Source organism: Sylvia atricapilla, chromosome 3 (genome assembly GCF_009819655.1).
Source record: "Sylvia atricapilla isolate bSylAtr1 chromosome 3, bSylAtr1.pri, whole genome shotgun sequence".
Taxonomy (NCBI): Eukaryota; Metazoa; Chordata; class Aves; order Passeriformes; family Sylviidae; genus Sylvia; species Sylvia atricapilla.
The window spans coordinates 96,356,598-96,373,412 of NC_089142.1; the positions used below are offsets into that span (position 1 = coordinate 96,356,598).

The window sequence follows — 16,815 nt, forward strand, 5'->3', positions numbered from 1 at the left end:
AAACTTTGTCCCCATATCTGTGGAACTCTGCAGCACATGATAGTAGTCAGCAGAGATAAACTAATCAACAGTCAGACTGAACTGCTCTTCATCTCTATCTCTACTGCCTAAAACTTACATTTTGCACAATCAAGCAAAAATTTAAAAATTAACAGATTCATTAATTATTAATAAATTTAACAGGTTCCCCCATTATTTCTGTTCATACAACAGACAGGCTTATATAATGCTGTACAGACCAATGTGAAAATATTGCAGTTACACCCCTTCAAATTTATAATGATCTTCCCACCACTCCCCAGTGCTTCAACTGTCAAAATAAGATAAATTATTGCCACTAACTCTCCTGAAGTAAGCAGAAGTCACTACTGAAGGGAAGCAGACAGTAAGCCTGACAATTATAATCTGGTGTTTAGCACACCTGTTCCTGAAACTCACCATCCATACAAGTCAGGAACTGAGCTACAATCCTCCGCTCCATGTCCTTGGATGCGACTTCTCTCTTTGGGGTGATGGCATCGATCTCGTCAATGAAAAGGACACACGGAGCGCTGGACTAAGGAACAAGAAAGACTCACAACTACAAAACCACACTGACAGAGTGTTTTACAAGAAAGAAACGTTTCAGGTTTTCTGATCTGTAACTCTTACTGTAAATCTGCTGTACAATCAAGTCCTGGAACAATTCTGTTGTTCTTGCTGACAATCTGGAGAGTCACCAGAGTATGAAACTTCACTGATCTGAAGCTATGAAATATTTAAGGCATGAGATTTAAAATGTCTCTACACACTGTCTAAAATTTAAATATACCTCTTATTTTCTCCCTAAATATTCCATTGTGACTGCCTGCTGAAGTCCATAAATGACTATCACACAAGAAAGGTCTGGCTTGGTTTTTTGTTTGTTTTGTTAGTGACATTAGAGCTGTGGAATTTCAAAAGCAGAATTAATGACACACAGAACAAAACAAAAGGAGCAGTAGGTGGTCATGGAGCTTCAAGACTACTACAGTGCCCGACCATGTTCAAAGAGTAAAAGAGAGCACTGAGAAACTCCCACAAGTGTTCTAAAATTCCATGAACTTCGTCAAAAGCCAACGATAATATGGATTAATAATTAGTGTAACTAATATAGCGGTGCTTAGCTGCTTTAAGATCATTAATATTCCCGAAAAGCACTAGTAGTGCAAAGGAACACTTCAGGAAAACACTGGAATCTTGTTCCAAGAAAGTCCCACGTAAAAAGCCCGCGTGGTCCATGCGCGGCGCTGGGCGTTCCCAGGCGGCGGCCGCGCCATCTCGTGGTCATTCCTTTTCCCCGTTGTGCCAGACGGGGAAAGGCCCTACACATCCCACAGCGCCCAAATAACGAGGAATCCCTGTCTTTTCTCCTGCACAAAAACTGCTGCGAAAACTAAGGGGAAAAACTGCTTCAGGGAATGTAAGAGACTAGCAGAAAGGCAAGAGATTTTATTGCAGACATACTTCATGCAATAGATGTTATTGCTGTAACAATAATTTAGAGCAACCTCCCCTTGATCACTACATATACAGAATATATGTAGTTTCCAAAAACTGCTTGCCATAACCTATGTAATTTTATGCTAAACAACTTCTTAACAAGGGTCTCTAAAAATTAAAATTTAGTATGAACAGGAAACATAAGCAACAGCTTCGCAGTCAATCATTTTGCCCCTGTTTAGGGGCATACTTTAAGTATCTACATACAGTAGAGGAGAGTAGAAACATGAAATAAATTCGGAAAACCAGAATATTCTCAGAGATCAGGAACAGAAAACTGAAGAAATAAAATATCAGCCCCACACTAAAAACCAGAAACATCTGCATTTCTTTAAAAAAAACAATTGTCTCAACCCCTCTCGTTCTCTTTGCTTCCTACTACATCCAGAGGTCATACCAAAGCAAGACTTCAACTTTAACTTTTTTCCTGCTCTTATCATGTCTATTCTAAATTTCTTGCTTTCTACCTAGACGGCCAAAGGCTAAAATCTCTTACATTCACTCAAACTCCATGCCATACAAAACAAGTAAAAGCCCCTTTGTAATAAAAAAGCACAATGAACTGCTCCTGGTTTTTTTCTTTTATATATCAAGCCAAGCAGATCCAAATATGTAAATAATTTATGCTGCTCTCTACATTGCTATGATGAACCATCTTTTGTCAAGGCTTCAGAATAGTAAGCTTTGTGCTCTCTGACATCATGACAAGTACAATGGAATTCTGCTCACAGAAGGGGAGACCAGTCATGTGTGTAGCAGAATAAAGATTCACTCACATTTACTCAAATTCAAACCACAGCAACAAAGTATGAATCTTTACAAAGAAAAAGACAAACAACTCATAGAGCCATATTTCCAGTGGGTGTCTTACCACAGCCTGCTCAAACAGTTCCCTCAGTTTCTGCTCTGATTCCCCCGACACTCCAGACACAATCTCTGTTGCTGCCACCTTCAACATCGGGAGCTCAAGCTCCTGGAAGGAACAAGGAACACTTTATGATATATCCAGAGGTTAGAAATGCTGGCTGTCCTTGAGGACAAGTATTTTTAAATATGACAACTTTCAAACCTACAAATTACATATTCAAGATTAAATCTTTAGGAATTTAAGAAAAAGACAGGGAGCACCCTCCAACTTCAAATGAGTAACAAAGCATTGCTTAGCAGTGTGGAAGGTATTCCCCACCAGGTTTGGTTCCCAGACTCCTGTTCCTGAAATATCTGTGCAGGATTGTACAGTAAGACACTTGTAAAGCTCACACTCAAAGTTTTCTGCTATTAAAAATAAATAAATACAACTGCAACTCTAACAGACTGTAGCACAGTATTGCTACAGGTTGCAGCCTATTTCAAGCTCCTGGAACTACATATAAAAGAAAGCTATCGCTAATTTAACATATAAAAGAAAATTAACCCTAATTTATGCAACTCAAGGCCACCAGAGACCCTATGGCGTTCAAAGAAGATACTTTGCCTAAAAGCGCACTACTGAAAATCTCTTATTTAAGAAAAAAACATTTAAGAAGTAGTCATTAAATTTAATTAATCTCAAAGTTCTTCACTTGTGACATGCTTCTTTCCTCAAATGTAGGACCCCTCTAGCATACAAATACTTACTGAAGCATTAAATATCATAAAATTATTCAAAGGCATTAGAAAGAAAACATCTAATCTTAATTAAAACACCGTAAACCATGTCAGAAGGGTGTTACCTACATTTCAGGAATAAATATCAGTATTTTCTTTATCTGCACTACGAAAGTCAGTAGTTTACATGCATCTAAATTTAAGCTTATAATCAGTAACATTTAAGGAGCAACTGTATTAAAGGAAAAGAAATGTCCATGGTTATAATTGAGAGCCCTTAAAAGTCTGTAGATTTACATCCAAGACAGGAACAGTGGCACAGCAGCTTCACCATCACCCCAAATTATTAACACCAGCAGTGTCATGTGCTCTGAAAATACCAGTATGACACAGGCAGGGCAAGATCCAGTTTTAGAATTCAGAAATCAGCTGTTTAACAGGTGCCACCCAGAATCAATGTAATGCCTCATAAAAGGCGGTAGGGTTGAGTCTAGACTTTAAACAGTATGGTAAATTTAACCAAAATTATCTTTCATTTATACCCTTCTCAAAGTGCCTATATTGCTCTGTTCTAGGAATGCCTCAAAACACTTATATCACACATAAAACCTTGTCACTATAGTTCCTTATGTATTAGGCTCTGTCAAGAAAAGATTCAAGTAGAATTCAAATAAAGTAAAGATTAACATACTTCAAACTATCATAGAATGGCTAAAATGAAAAGCTCTAGTCTGTTCTGAAAGAAGATTATCCTCTTTTCCTCTAAAAGTAACTCAGAGGAGAAAGCTGTAAATGTGAAGCCATCTCACCCCAGCAATTGCCTGTGCCAGCAGTGTCTTCCCACATCCTGGTGGCCCATGCAAAAGAAAGCCCCGAGGTAGAACCACTCCTAAGTGGGTGTAGACCTCAGGATGGCGGATGTGAAGGAGCATCTTGCAGATTTCCTGTTAAGAGCAAGAGAAATCTCCACTTAAATTGCAGAAATTAGTATTTGATATTCTTATAGGCAGGGCAAAATAAAACAAGCCCTGTTTAACAATCTGAATTCAATGACTGCTTACAGAAAGATCAATCAGAGAAAAACCAACAACCTCATTGCTGTTGGTATAAGCAGCTTTGTTCAGTGCCAAGCAGATGAACTATGCAATATTTCTTCTCATGTAATTTTTCATGGCACATTTTATTCAGTGCATCCTGCAGCCCACCAATAAAATTTTAACTAACCTTTAATGTTTCATCATTGCCGCCTACATCCTCAAACTTCACTGAAGGGTGGTAAAGCTCTGACCCCTTATTTCTCACTGTTAAGGAGGAAAAGACACACATTTAGCCATGGTATAAATGTATTTGCTAATACTGAAAAAAATGTACTCAGCCTAAACAAACAGCTAAGCACTCAGAGTGATATTATTTTTTAGTAGTAGACACAGGACTGCGGTATTTTTTTAGTACAACATTAAGGCTAAATTTCTTCTAAAAACTGCCTCGGGTCACTCCTCTGCACATTAGAACATACTTCTTCGGTAACAGATTCCATTGTCTGCTATTATCTCTTTGTTTGGAGTAATACACCAACAACACAAAAATAACTTCTCACCTTTCTTAAGTAACATGGATTCAATTTCTCGATCTACATCTGGAAATTCTCCTTTTTTTCTTTTTGCTCTCCTGCTCTTTGTCTTCTTTCTTTCACTCTCCAAGACAGAAAATTCTGTTGATTTCTAGGACATAAAAGCAGAATTATACAAACAAAACCTTCCACCTCAGTGAACTTCCGCAAAAACTTAAAAGAACAAAATCTGTGTCTATGATGCTTCACTTACACAAATCATATAAATAAAGACAAGTAAGGCAGGAACTTACAGTTTCTTTTTGCAGAAACTCTTTTTTGTACTTTGGATTTATCTTATTTTTAAGTGGGTTAATTAAAATAGTCACTGTTTTTGTTAAGAGAACATAGTAATGAGCAAAAAAACAAGCCAAAACCAACCAAACCTCCTCAAAACTACTAACCAAAATCAGACACCAGTTGTTTACATGCCATGGAGGAATCCACTTTGGGGATGAATACAGCTATACAAATGTATTTACCCCATTGGAAACAATTTTTATTTCTAGTAAGTCAGAAGGGAGTGTAAGAAAATGTTATTCAGTGCTAACACAAGTTAGATGCATATGAGAGAAGGACTATTACAGGATAAAAGAAATAAAAAGAAGTTTCCTGTTTCCCCCAGGGTCACTAAGACTTTACCATCGGCTAAGGAAGACCACCTGCTGTGGCTGCAGCAAGCCACAGGGCAGGTAGTCTGGCCATGGGCACATGCAATAAATAACAGCTACCTTCCACTCATCTTTCTCTGGGCCTCCTTCATACTGAGAAATAAATTTTCCTCAAAAAAATCAGGAAGAAACTCATTATTTGGTGATTTTCTGCCTTCTGTACAAACATGCTGGAAATGGGCCAATTCCATTCATGCATCTACTGAGAACCTTGGGTTTGTGAAACATAAAGTACCTCAGAAATCAGTTTCTTTTCCTCCTCTTCTCCATCCTCAGAAAGGTCAATGAAGAAGTCTTTCCCATCAGGAGTTTTATCAATGAACCAGCCACCATCAGAGATTCGTCTTTCACCTCTGGATTCTGGTGTGAGGGTGCTTGTTTGAGGTGCTGTTCTCACACGAGGAGAGGTTTCCACTGGGTCATTTTTTGGAGTGGGTGGAACAGAATCAGGATTTCCTTTCTTGTATAAGCTCAGCAGGGAACTGTTCATCTGATTTGCAGACTGCAAATTTACACATTTGTAAAGAAAATACATGGGACAGGTTTTAACTTGGATTATTTATATTTAGAGGTCAATGAAAACTATTTCATAAACACAATTCAGCATTATCCCTGCCAGAAATAATAGGAAATGCATCTTCCAACCCACTCCTCTGCAAACCAAATGACTGCATATAAACCTACATGTGCTGGCGGAAGGGGCAGCAGCCTTTGCAATTTACCCTGGAATGACTCCTGTTAATGGACAGGCACATCTTTAGGCAGTAGTTGGAAGATGTTAATTCCTTCAGTGACTTCATCCATTTTATAGCCAAGTCCTTCAGGCTCTCATAGTCCCTTCCCAAAAGTGATTCCCCATCACAAGTTCCTCTTTTTTCTTCAGAAAACAGCCTCCTTCCAGCTCCACAGATTCTCACCTGGAATTGCTAACTCTGACTAGACTTTATCTCCATCACCCCTTTTGAACTCTTTTAGTGCAATTTCACAACATAGAATCATATATTATACAAATACAAACAATCGTAATAAAATACAACTTACTAGATCTTCTGGATAATCATCATAGTCAGAGTCATCTGTGCCACTTCCACTAGTCCTTAACAGGGAGAGAAGACAAAAAATATTAATTTATCAGAGCACAACTGTAAGTTAGACATCTGTAAAATACACCAAAAGTGTTTTCCACAATGTGGTTCCCCATAATCATGGTATGTAGCCTAATGCTGGAGAGAAATTCCTGACTCTCAACCCTGTACTATGAAAAGTTAAAAAATGCATCCTCTCCAAGTGTGTGATGATTTGGATCAACTTGCTAACCTGCTTGAAAGACACATATTAAAAGTGATGTAGGTTCCTTCTGATTCAGTTCACCAAGAGAAATAGGAGCAAATCACTGCTGAACCAGACCAATCCTTCTGACAACAGTGTCCTACTTTCCCATGAGATCCTTAATATCTATCCTAGGTTAGAGAAAACAGAACACTCCATAAGATTATGGACAGGGTTAGGAGTCAGGAAATCTTCATACAATCTCACAGCCACTGGTGATTTACTCTGAATAGTCTGTCTGGTAGTTTCATCTCTCAGATGTGGCCAGTATCTCTCACACCCAAGAACAATTAAGTACAACACAAAGGAACTGAAACACATGAGGAATATTATGTGGAAAGCTATCAAGGAAGCCATAAGGTAGTCCAATAATTCAGGGCTGTGTGTTTCCCACAACAGAGAAATCATGATTAGCTCAAATATCTGCTTGTCTTCAGCCCCAAAAAAGTTTCCAATAACTACAAGCAACTTCTGAAGAAGACAAGCCTGTGGGAAATCAAGGATCCACCTCCAACCTTGAAACAACCAAAATGTAATAACACAAACCTAGAAAGCCTTAAAGAAATGTCAACAGCAATGGCATTATTAATCTAGTGGTAAAAATTCCTCTTACTCATTTTTCTCTTGTTGTCTTGCTCTTTTTGCCACATGTTCAGATTCTAAAGCTGCCAAATCTTCACGTTCTTTTTCATTACTGATTATTTCAAACACTGCAAGAAAAAGTTCAGCCATGTTAAGAATTAACAGCCAAAGCACAATCAAAGAATTTGGCATCTTGGATACAATATTAACAGATCTACCTTTTGCAACTTGTATTCTAAAGGCGTTTCTTTTTCTTCGTCCATAATCTACACTGAAAAAAACCAAAATAAACAGGTTACACCAACTGATTTTCCCCTCAACATAATGTCATTGTCATTCCCAGTGGAAAAAGTACATGGGAAGTTGATTCCCAAGCTTCCACAGAGGTTCTTATTAAAAACTACCTGGGTGAAAATGTGATTGTCCTGCTAAGTGACTGAGCAAGGAATTAGTGTATTACTGGATCCTCTATCTCCTCCCCACGTCTGCACTGAGGTGTTTCTTTTCCCTCATATTTTAAACTCACTGGGGTAGACCTCTACATGCTGCAATGAATCTGCAGCTTTTTATTTAAAACAGAAAAAAAAATCTACCCATCAAAACCTACACCACAACTAAATCTTGTAATGCCAATACATTAATAAAACATGAGTCACTAAATATATCAGCAGAGGGGAACAATCTTATTGCTTCAATCAACCTCAACAAACAAGTGGTAATGAAGGTAGCGTAAAGAAAATTGTAACTTTCATAATGAATCCAAGTGAACAAATATTCTAATTTATTCTACTTTATTCTATTTATTCTAATATATTCTACATTTTGAACACAGGATGTAAGAAGACAAATCTTGGCTCACCTGTAGGTTTTCTGCAAATCAGATGCTAGAATTCCAATGTCAACATAGTGCCCACATTTGCTACTTGCGAGATACTGAAATGAAGAATATTAAGCAGGGAATAAAATCTCTGTCAATCACTTCACCAGAACAGCCCAACCAAATATGCCTATTTTAAATTCTACCCTCCTTAAAAGTTGAAATGAAAATCAGAATCAACTTTTCACTGCCTTGCAACACAGCAGACAGTAATGGGAATTTCCCAATGAAATGGGAAAAGTTTATTAAAGCACAGATTACTGGGCAGCTCTGCCTTCTGGGGAAAGGCAGCATCCTATATTTGGGGGCTTTGATGACTTCTGCTGGGTCAACTCTGTTACTTTTATTTAGCAAGAAAGCTGACTTTGTAGCCCACACACCATCTTATTGTCTTGGTCCTCTCAGTTATCCTACTTTTGGTTTAGATCTCCTGCCCTAAAAATGAAACCATCTATATGAATCAGCATGGATACTCTCATAAGAACAACTTCAATCTTTACAGGACATTTGAGGGAATATTATAGAGAACTATGTCAATAAAGTGAATTCTATCAAGCCTTTTTATCGCTTTGACAGCAGCTAATCCAACACATTTTCAAACCCCAGTTTTGAAAGTGTGAGAAAATGTACTAAATTCCATGTACAACTGTACTCTTTTTGCTTTCTTCCTCCACTCTCCAAATCAGCAGTGAGAACTTTTGATAACATAAAGATGGGTTCCTTCTTTAAAAAGAAGAAGAAAATATAGAATTTTCCTAGAAGATCTGGTATCACAAGTGTCACAACAAGGACGATTTTAAAATCTCGTTAAAATCAATAACTCTATACAAAACAGTCAAATTGCATACATATTTAGCTTTTAAAATTATGTTGCCTTTCAGATCACCCATGGGCAGCTCCTGCCCTGCACGAAACATCAAGGCTACCATAAACTCAGCTGGGTTTTCCACTTCAGAATAGTCAAAACACACTCATTGTGATCTTGTGAATTAATCCAAGCAAGTTCCCTTGAGCACTGTCTCATTTTAAGGAATTAGAAGTGGAGTACATTTATACACAGGCTCAGAAACCTGGTGCTCAAGGTGCAAAGTCGTTATAAACTATCACAAGATGTGACACAGCACTGTGCCACTTCAAGGAATCACAGATGTTCCCACATGTATTTGTTAAGTAATCCCATTTTCCCCTTTTCTCAGCTATTCAATAAAATCACTGTATATGTTTCCAAGTACAGACAGCATTTGCCAATATCACAGAATTGCAGGATCATTTAGGTTGGAAAAGACCTCTGAGATCATCAAGTCCAACCTATGACTGAACACGTCCACCAGTCTTGGCACCGAGTGCCACATCCAGTCTTTCCTTAAACACCTCCAGGGACGGTGACCCCACCACCTCCCTGGGCAGTCCGTTCCAGTGTTTGCCACCCATTCTGTGAAGAACTTCTTCCTAAGGTCCATATATATACACACACACACACATACATACACATATATTTACATACACACACCTGTATACCACATGTGTATATATATACCTATATATCTACATATATATACACACAAATACACACCGTGTGTGTGTATATATATACACACATATACCTATACACACACACACACATATATAGGAGTACTTTGAGTATATTCCTTTTGCCCGATTTATTTCAAATGTGAAGCATCAGCAGCCAGCCTCAAGACCAGAACCACTAAAGAGGACAGAAGAACGACAGGAAAAAAATATTTTACGGAAAATTAATAAAATAAACCAATAGACCTTCCTAAAGCCTTTTAAAGCCTTTTCTAAAGCACTCAGAGGCAGGGCCGGGGTTTGGTCCTCTCCTGCCAGTGAGCAGGCCGGATGCTCAAGGCCCCTCAGCCAGAGGGGGACAGACGAGCCCCCCGCCGGCTGCCGGTGCCGGTGGTGCCAGCGGTGCCGAGGGTGCCCCGGCGGGCGGGCGGTACCTGCTTGATGCGCTGCTTCAGCCGGGGATCCGAGACGCGGCCGGGCCGGCACCGCATGGCCGCCACCCCGCCGGAGAGGGGACTCCATTTCCCAGCGTGCCGCGCTGCGCGGGCCCGCCCGGGCGGGGCGGTGCCTACGGCGGCCGGGAGGGCCCGAGCGCGGCGGGCGCGGCGGCGGGATGGAGTCGGTGGTCTTCATCTTCTCGCTGATCGACTGCTGCGCCCTCATCTTCCTCTCGGTCTACTTCGTATCCTGCTCCTCCGGCGCGGGGGCCGCGGCATGGGCGGAGAAGGGCGCCAGGGCGGGGCGGGCCCGCTGAGGCGGCGGCGGCGGGGCCGGGGGGCTGCGGGCCGGGGGCTGCGCTGGGCCATGGCCGCGGGGCGGCGGCGGCGCGGGTTCGGCGGCCGGAGCGCGCTCGCTCGGCGGGGCCGCGGCTCCTCGGGCGGGCGCGGCTCAGGCGCGGCACAAGGAGCGAGCGGTGCTCGGGGGCCACACGGGCCTAAAGAGTGCGGCCAGCAGTGTTTTCATTGCAAGGACGCCGTGCGCTGTGTTCCCTGTGTGCCCGCAGCTGTGGGGCTCCGAGTCCCTCGGCAAGCTGCATTTCCATGGTCTTTTGTTAGAGGCTGGTCCGCAGTCTGTGCTGGCTGGCGTTGCTGCAGTGTAAAGGCACAGATTTGACTTCTTTTCCTTACTTTCCTCAATGAAAGAGAGCGAGCTTTCACATTCTTTCAGTCCTGATGGGATTCTTCAGGGCATACCCAGTTCCTCTACCAAAACCACTCGACACAAATTCATCCTAGAGGGATAAATTGTTGAAAAATGAACGGCCTTTACCCATTTTTTAGGAATGGAAAAAGATCTCTTAGTGTTCATTTCCTTGGAGAAAAGAACCATGAGCTCTGCAGGAGACAGCATGGCGATGTGCACACGTGCATCCCAAGCCTTTTTTGAGAGGATTTTTCTGTCTGAAATATTCATATTTCAGTCTGAAAGTTCATTCAGTAATGATGTTGCTCTATTATTTCCTAGTAAAGCATTGATTAATTCAATGTTGTTATAAATGTTGAGGGGATGAGACGGAAATAGTCGATTCACTGCTTAAAACTGCACAGTTTTGTGAGGGGAGTTTAAAAGTGCATTAACTTGTCCTGCCCATTAGTTTTGGTTTCAAGAGTTGTAGTAAGAATTTTGATACTAAAAGTACTGAGTTTGCCTCCCTGGTCTGTTTTAAGGGCTGAACTGAACTTTAGCACTTGTGCAACAGTTGCCCTTGGGAATGTATCATAAAATCACTTGGCCTGATGATAAAATGTAGCCAAGCCTTCTATCTAAAGTAGGAGTGAGTTGTAACTAATTGAAATACGCCTTGGACAGAGCAAGGTAGAGCAAGGCAGGGAATGCTGAGAGCAGAGGGCTCTCCCCAGTTTGTTGGCTGAAAGTAAAGCTGTGTGTATTCTGAACTACCATACACTGTTTCCTTATCCTGAACTTCAGATAATCACACTCTCAGATCTGGAATGTGACTACATCAACGCTAGATCGTGCTGCTCCAAGCTCAATAAAGTAAATTGTTCTTCTTTGCATTTGCTGTGGTTTGAGAAAACCACATCCTTCATCTGAGCATTGCAAATAGCTGTGGTGTGATGGGTATCTGAGGAGCCTTGATTTGCAGTATTTTGCATGTATCCCTCATTTCAGCCTGCTTGTCTTTTTTTGGATGTCCATCTTTCAGCAAACTCCATCACAAAAGTACCATTTAAATGAATCTGCTTAAAACTCTTCACATTAAATCAATGTGGCCTTCCCGTGTGTGTGTTCATTTTGATTTAGAGATATTTTATCTTCATTTGAGAGAGAATAGTACAGGATCCTGTCAAGCCAAGAACACGTAATTGCCAGGGGCTGACCCAGTTTAACGATGCCAGTTTTTATATTGATCAGCTTCCTTATCTGTTCCAAGCCTGGGGCTATTTGTGCACGTTTTAATTATCTGAATTCCCAAACCCACTCTTCTCTGCAGTGATTTCAGATGACCTCTGTATACTTTCTCAGTTCTCTTATTTGAATGCTTGTAAAGAATATTTGTGTTCAGACTGTGCTGCTCTCTAGAAATATTTGTAATGCTTGGAAAAGGCACCTCTGTTACAGTATCTCAGGGCTTGATTTCTGCTTGCTTGTGTGGAATCTGCCTGAAGGTATTAATTTGTCCACACTGTGATGGAACCACATGCCTCTGCTGTCAGTTTTTCAGATTTTACATGGTTATAATCAGATTATGACCCCAAATGGATGTCTTTTACATAAAGGAATTTGCATTTGTGCATGTAACTCTTTCTTCTTTCCCCTTTTTGCAGTGGGTGGTGCCTGAGCTGATTGGCCATGCTGTTGTCACAGTATTAATGCTCATTTCATTGCACTGGTTCATCTTTCTCCTTAACCTGCCAGTGGCCACGTGGAATATATACAGGTAAGTGCTCAAGGATTTGTAGGGTTTCTTTCTAGCACTGTTACTAGTTTAGCTTTAAGTGTAGTACAAAGATGAATATGTGATGGTGAGATGCTTCAGTCATGCTCTTGAGCTGCTCACAGTCTTCACTGATCAAACTGACATAATTTCCTGTCATTAAAATGACAAGGAACCCAACAGTGTAAAGGACATGAAACTTCTGGCCTTTGCTTGCATTCTCTTTAGTACCCAGGAATCTCCATATGGGGACCATTCCCAAATTCATAGGAAATAATAGCAGATTAATTTGGATTATGAAATAGTACTGAAAAGAGAGTTAATAATGTTTTCATGCTGTTCTTGGCAGTGCTATCAGCATAAAAGTGCTTAGGTTGGCATGGCTGATGGTTGTAAAACCATGGGGCTGTGGGGCTGCACCCTCCTTCATTCACTGACTTGTGCCTTCTCCTCATCTGCCTTGGTTTTGGGCCCGTATCCTGCAGATTTGTATTTGGGAAAGTTTGCAGCCTTTTCACCCCAGGACAGCTGTCAGTGTTACTGCTCTTTGTAACTCTGGGCTGCCACCCTTGGAAATTGTTTAGTTACCAGTGGGGATTTCCATGTGGCAACAACGGGACTTCCAGTTCACACCATGTTCCTTTTATCTGATATCATTTGGTGTGTGGAGAACTGACCCTTCACAGGCGTTTAGCTGATGGAAACTGGATGTGAAATTATCTCCAGTTGCTACACTGAGGGAACCCAAAAGCCCAAATGTTAAATGTACAGGTATGGAAGGCTGGCTGTCATTCTTGTTTGCCTGAACCTGCCAGGGCTAACTGTTTGCAGGGAGGGGTTGAGTTGCTGCTAGAATTAAACAAGAAGTTTCACAGCTCTCACTAAAACAAAGCTGAGGATCTCTGTACTGATAACCTGGCTGTTCTTGGGCAAAATAGCAGTGCTATTTAAATATTGATAAATATCACCCTTGTTTTCTACAGAACTGCTTGCAAAGCCTTCAAATATTTATAAGCTGGAGAAACATGAGACAGTATAACTTTATTTATAAATAAATGTTGCCTAAATGCACACAGACAGGTCATGGTTTTGCCTGGTTTTCTTTGCCCCTCCCTATGTAGAGCTGTGACCAGTATTTGGTTTGGGATCTGCTGGCAGGTTTAGGGGTTGATGTTTCATTTAGGCAAGGCTGAGACACCACAGACAGAATGCATTTTCTTTGAAGCTGTCAAAATTTCTTGTGCTGGTTACTTTTTTGTGGTACTTCATTTTGTGTACTTACGTTAATTTTTAAAGTAACCACTTGCTTTCCCTTCTAAAACTCATCAGAGAGAGTTTTAAAAGAGAAATTCTATTTCTTCATGTCATGCACTAAGCTTTGATTGCTGTTCTATATTGACAGTTCTCATTTTATGTATGTCCTATATAGCGTAAAAATTCTGAATATCCTAAAATTCATGGTTGCTCCCTTAATTTTAGATGTGCAGTGTAGGCAATAAGAAGTCAAACTATTAGGCTGTATTAGTAATCCTCCCTTCTTTTCTGTGGATCGAGGAGTTTCTCCCACATTAACAGCCTGGACTGTTCCATCTCTAGTGAAGGAGCAAGTGTGGGGTTTAGCATTTTCAGCTCATTAGGAACTGTAGTGATAGTGCAAGGAGAATAGGTTCAAAGTAAAAGAGGGGAAATTTAGGTTAGAAATACAGAAGAAAAATAATTCTGTTGTGATTGAAGAAGTCCCTGCTTTGCAGTGTAAGTGATAGAAAGGTAGGATAATCTCTTCCTCTTATTCACTTTCTGTTAAAACCTCTTTAATCCCAATGACTACACGGCAGCTACAGGCAGTACTGCCTTAATTTAGTAATTCTCTCAGGGATTTCAGTGAGAGGAGAGAGGTTTTGTGCAGGAAAGGTATCAGAAACAAATCCTGGGAAGGATAAGTTGGACCAAAACAGCATCAAGAGAGACTTCCAAAGTTGCAACGTGTTTATTGTAATATCCTATTGGCCCTTCTTGTTCAGCCCACTCAGATGATTTTTTGATGAATTTTGTAGTGTCTCCAGTGACACAGTTTTGTCTTACATTCTCCTTGTTTTAAAACTCAAAGAGAAGCATTCAGTTTTTTTTTTTCTCCTTTGCTGTATAGACCTCCTTGAGAGAATAAGTCCAAATAATGAGATCCTTGCCATGCCTTTAAGAAGATAACACTGAAAGAGTAAAAAAAAATCTTTACAATTCATTGAAAATTCTGGTCAGAACTCCTACGTCCCTTTAAAAATTGGGAAATCTAGAGGGAAGTGTCCTGTTGCTGCAGTAGCAGCTTCCACTGAATGGAAATCCTGGAGGCACTAATGTGTGTATTTATTAAAGCTGACAGTTTACTTGTTTGCTGCAGAAGGGTTTTTTTGCTGTGTAGAGGATGACAGTGAGCTTGAGTTGGGTTTATCAGCATCCAGCAGCATTATATCCATGGCTCAGTTCCTTAGGTCTAGAATGTAGGCTGTCCTGGTTTGTGGGCCTCTTGGAAAAAATGCCTCACACCTTACACAATTAAGCTGCATCATTTAAGTGTCACTATTTCTTAAAAAAGTAAAATTAATGTATGCTGTCTTTATGGCACTCATATCCCAGAGAGGTAAGAAAATTATGCATTCTGTTTCTAGGATAAATTGGTAAAGGAAACATTTTCCTACTTTTATTCCAATAAAAGGTGTTGCATCCCCAGGAAATGCACAGTAATTTGTGTTGTAACACTAAAAACAGAACAACCGTTCAAAACTTCAAATTTAGAAGAGAATTTCAAACTGGAATTATTTAACATTAACTATTTTTAATGGGACACAACTGTCTTGGGTATTAGTCAAATATGCTGCAGTGCTTTTCAGTGCCCCTGTGACAGACGATTACTGTGGGCTGACTTTTTCTTTCCCCATGTTCTACTGCTGCTAGAAAACCTCCCTGTTGCTTGTTGCCTTTCCTTCCCCTCCTGTTATGGAAATATATATTGTAAGAGGTAGGGAAGTGCTTTTTGGACTACAAGTGGTGCCACTGGAGTAAATGAAGAAAATTGAACAGGTAGTCTGTTCTGAGACCATGTTTCTGCTCCAGCTTTAAGACAAAGAGTTAAATTCCTGTATAGAAAGAGTCTGAGTCCAGGAAGGTAGAGCCTGTATATCATCTTATGGAAGTGATGTTCTAGCCTGAGCTCAGCTGGAGTGAGAACTTGCTGTGCTCCCATGTGCTCCCTCAAGAAATTCTTCTGTCAAGAGAACATGCTGCTGGCTCAGTTGTCACAGGACATAAACATTTGGTTTGCTGGTTTATGCTTCCTTGGCTTACCTTCCACTTGGCTTCACTCAACTTTTGTTCTCATGTGGGTTCAGACAGCAGAACTTAACATCTTCAGTTCTGCCCAACTCATCCTGTCAGCCTCAGTGTGCTGAGGTGTCCCAGCATGGCTGTGACAAAGGCAGGAGCAACAGCACAGATCCTTTGCCTTGGCTTATGCCATCTCATTGTGACTGGAGTCTGTGGTTTTCTATGTGAGGTTTTTTGCTAAATAAGTTACTGATTCTTAGTTAAATTGGGTTCTTTTCCGGTCCCTTTCATCTTATACATCTTTCCATGTGGGTGGGTGTTTTCTCCATGACAGCAACTAACTGTGAGCAGCAATTAAAATGAACTGTTAGCTGTTACCTAGAATCTCTCACATTTATACATGGGAAGCTGGGCTGATGTTTTTAAAAAGTACTTTTTGTTCTCTTATTATTTGTGGGTTGTATTGGCAGAGATAGCTGCAATATCCAGAACTCCCTTACCTTGAATTGAGAAACAGCTCTTCAGATGAAAGTCTCTTCTTGGCAAGCTTTCCCCCGCTTCTTGCCCTTACACTCCCTAATGTTTCGGTGATTACATGTTTGGGTTTTTTTGTTTGGTCTTTTTTGTGTGTGCTTTTTTTGTTGTTGGGCTTTTTTTTGTTGTTGTTGGTTTGTGTTGTTGATTTTGTTTGTTTGTTTTTGTTTGGTTGTGGTTTTTTTCTTATTCTTTAACTTTCAGGTACATTATGGTGCCAAGTGGAAACATGGGAGTATTTGATCCCACAGAGATCCATAACCGAGGACAACTGAAATCACACATGAAAGAAGCCATGATTAAGCTGGGCTTTCATCTGCTCTGTTTCTTCATGTACCTTTACAGGTTAGTTTCAAAA

General features: G+C 40.5%; 2 protein-coding genes across 6 annotated transcripts in view; one reads left to right on the forward strand and one right to left on the reverse strand.

Moving 5' to 3' along the window:
- The window catches only part of NVL (nuclear VCP like), a 38,129-nt gene extending 27,874 nt beyond the window's left edge, over positions 1-10,255 (reverse strand). The window contains exons 1-11 of one of the 4 annotated variants that reach the window (XM_066316264.1): positions 10,141-10,255; positions 8,159-8,232; positions 7,518-7,570; positions 7,331-7,427; positions 6,430-6,484; positions 5,624-5,890; positions 4,706-4,829; positions 4,333-4,409; positions 3,918-4,052; positions 2,393-2,494; positions 439-556 (exon numbers count right to left, since the gene is read on the reverse strand). In XM_066316264.1, coding sequence (XP_066172361.1) covers positions 439-556; positions 2,393-2,494; positions 3,918-4,052; positions 4,333-4,409; positions 4,706-4,829; positions 5,624-5,890; positions 6,430-6,484; positions 7,331-7,427; positions 7,518-7,570; positions 8,159-8,232; positions 10,141-10,197 — 1,159 coding nt within the window. In that variant the 5' untranslated portion in view covers positions 10,198-10,255. Of the gene's footprint in view, positions 1-438; positions 557-2,392; positions 2,495-3,917; positions 4,053-4,332; positions 4,410-4,705; positions 4,830-5,623; positions 5,891-6,429; positions 6,485-7,330; positions 7,428-7,517; positions 7,571-8,158; positions 8,237-10,140 lie in introns of those variants that run through there. The other 3 variants (XM_066316265.1, XM_066316266.1, XM_066316267.1) reach the window with 3 other exon arrangements.
- The window catches only part of CNIH4 (cornichon family member 4), a 28,102-nt gene continuing 21,542 nt past the window's right edge, over positions 10,256-16,815 (forward strand). For both annotated transcript variants that reach the window (XM_066316272.1, XM_066316271.1), the window contains exons 1-4: positions 10,256-10,388; positions 11,636-11,704; positions 12,496-12,608; positions 16,662-16,802. In XM_066316272.1, coding sequence (XP_066172369.1) covers positions 10,320-10,388; positions 11,636-11,704; positions 12,496-12,608; positions 16,662-16,802 — 392 coding nt within the window. In that variant the 5' untranslated portion in view covers positions 10,256-10,319. The remainder of the gene's footprint in view (positions 10,389-11,635; positions 11,705-12,495; positions 12,609-16,661; positions 16,803-16,815) is intronic.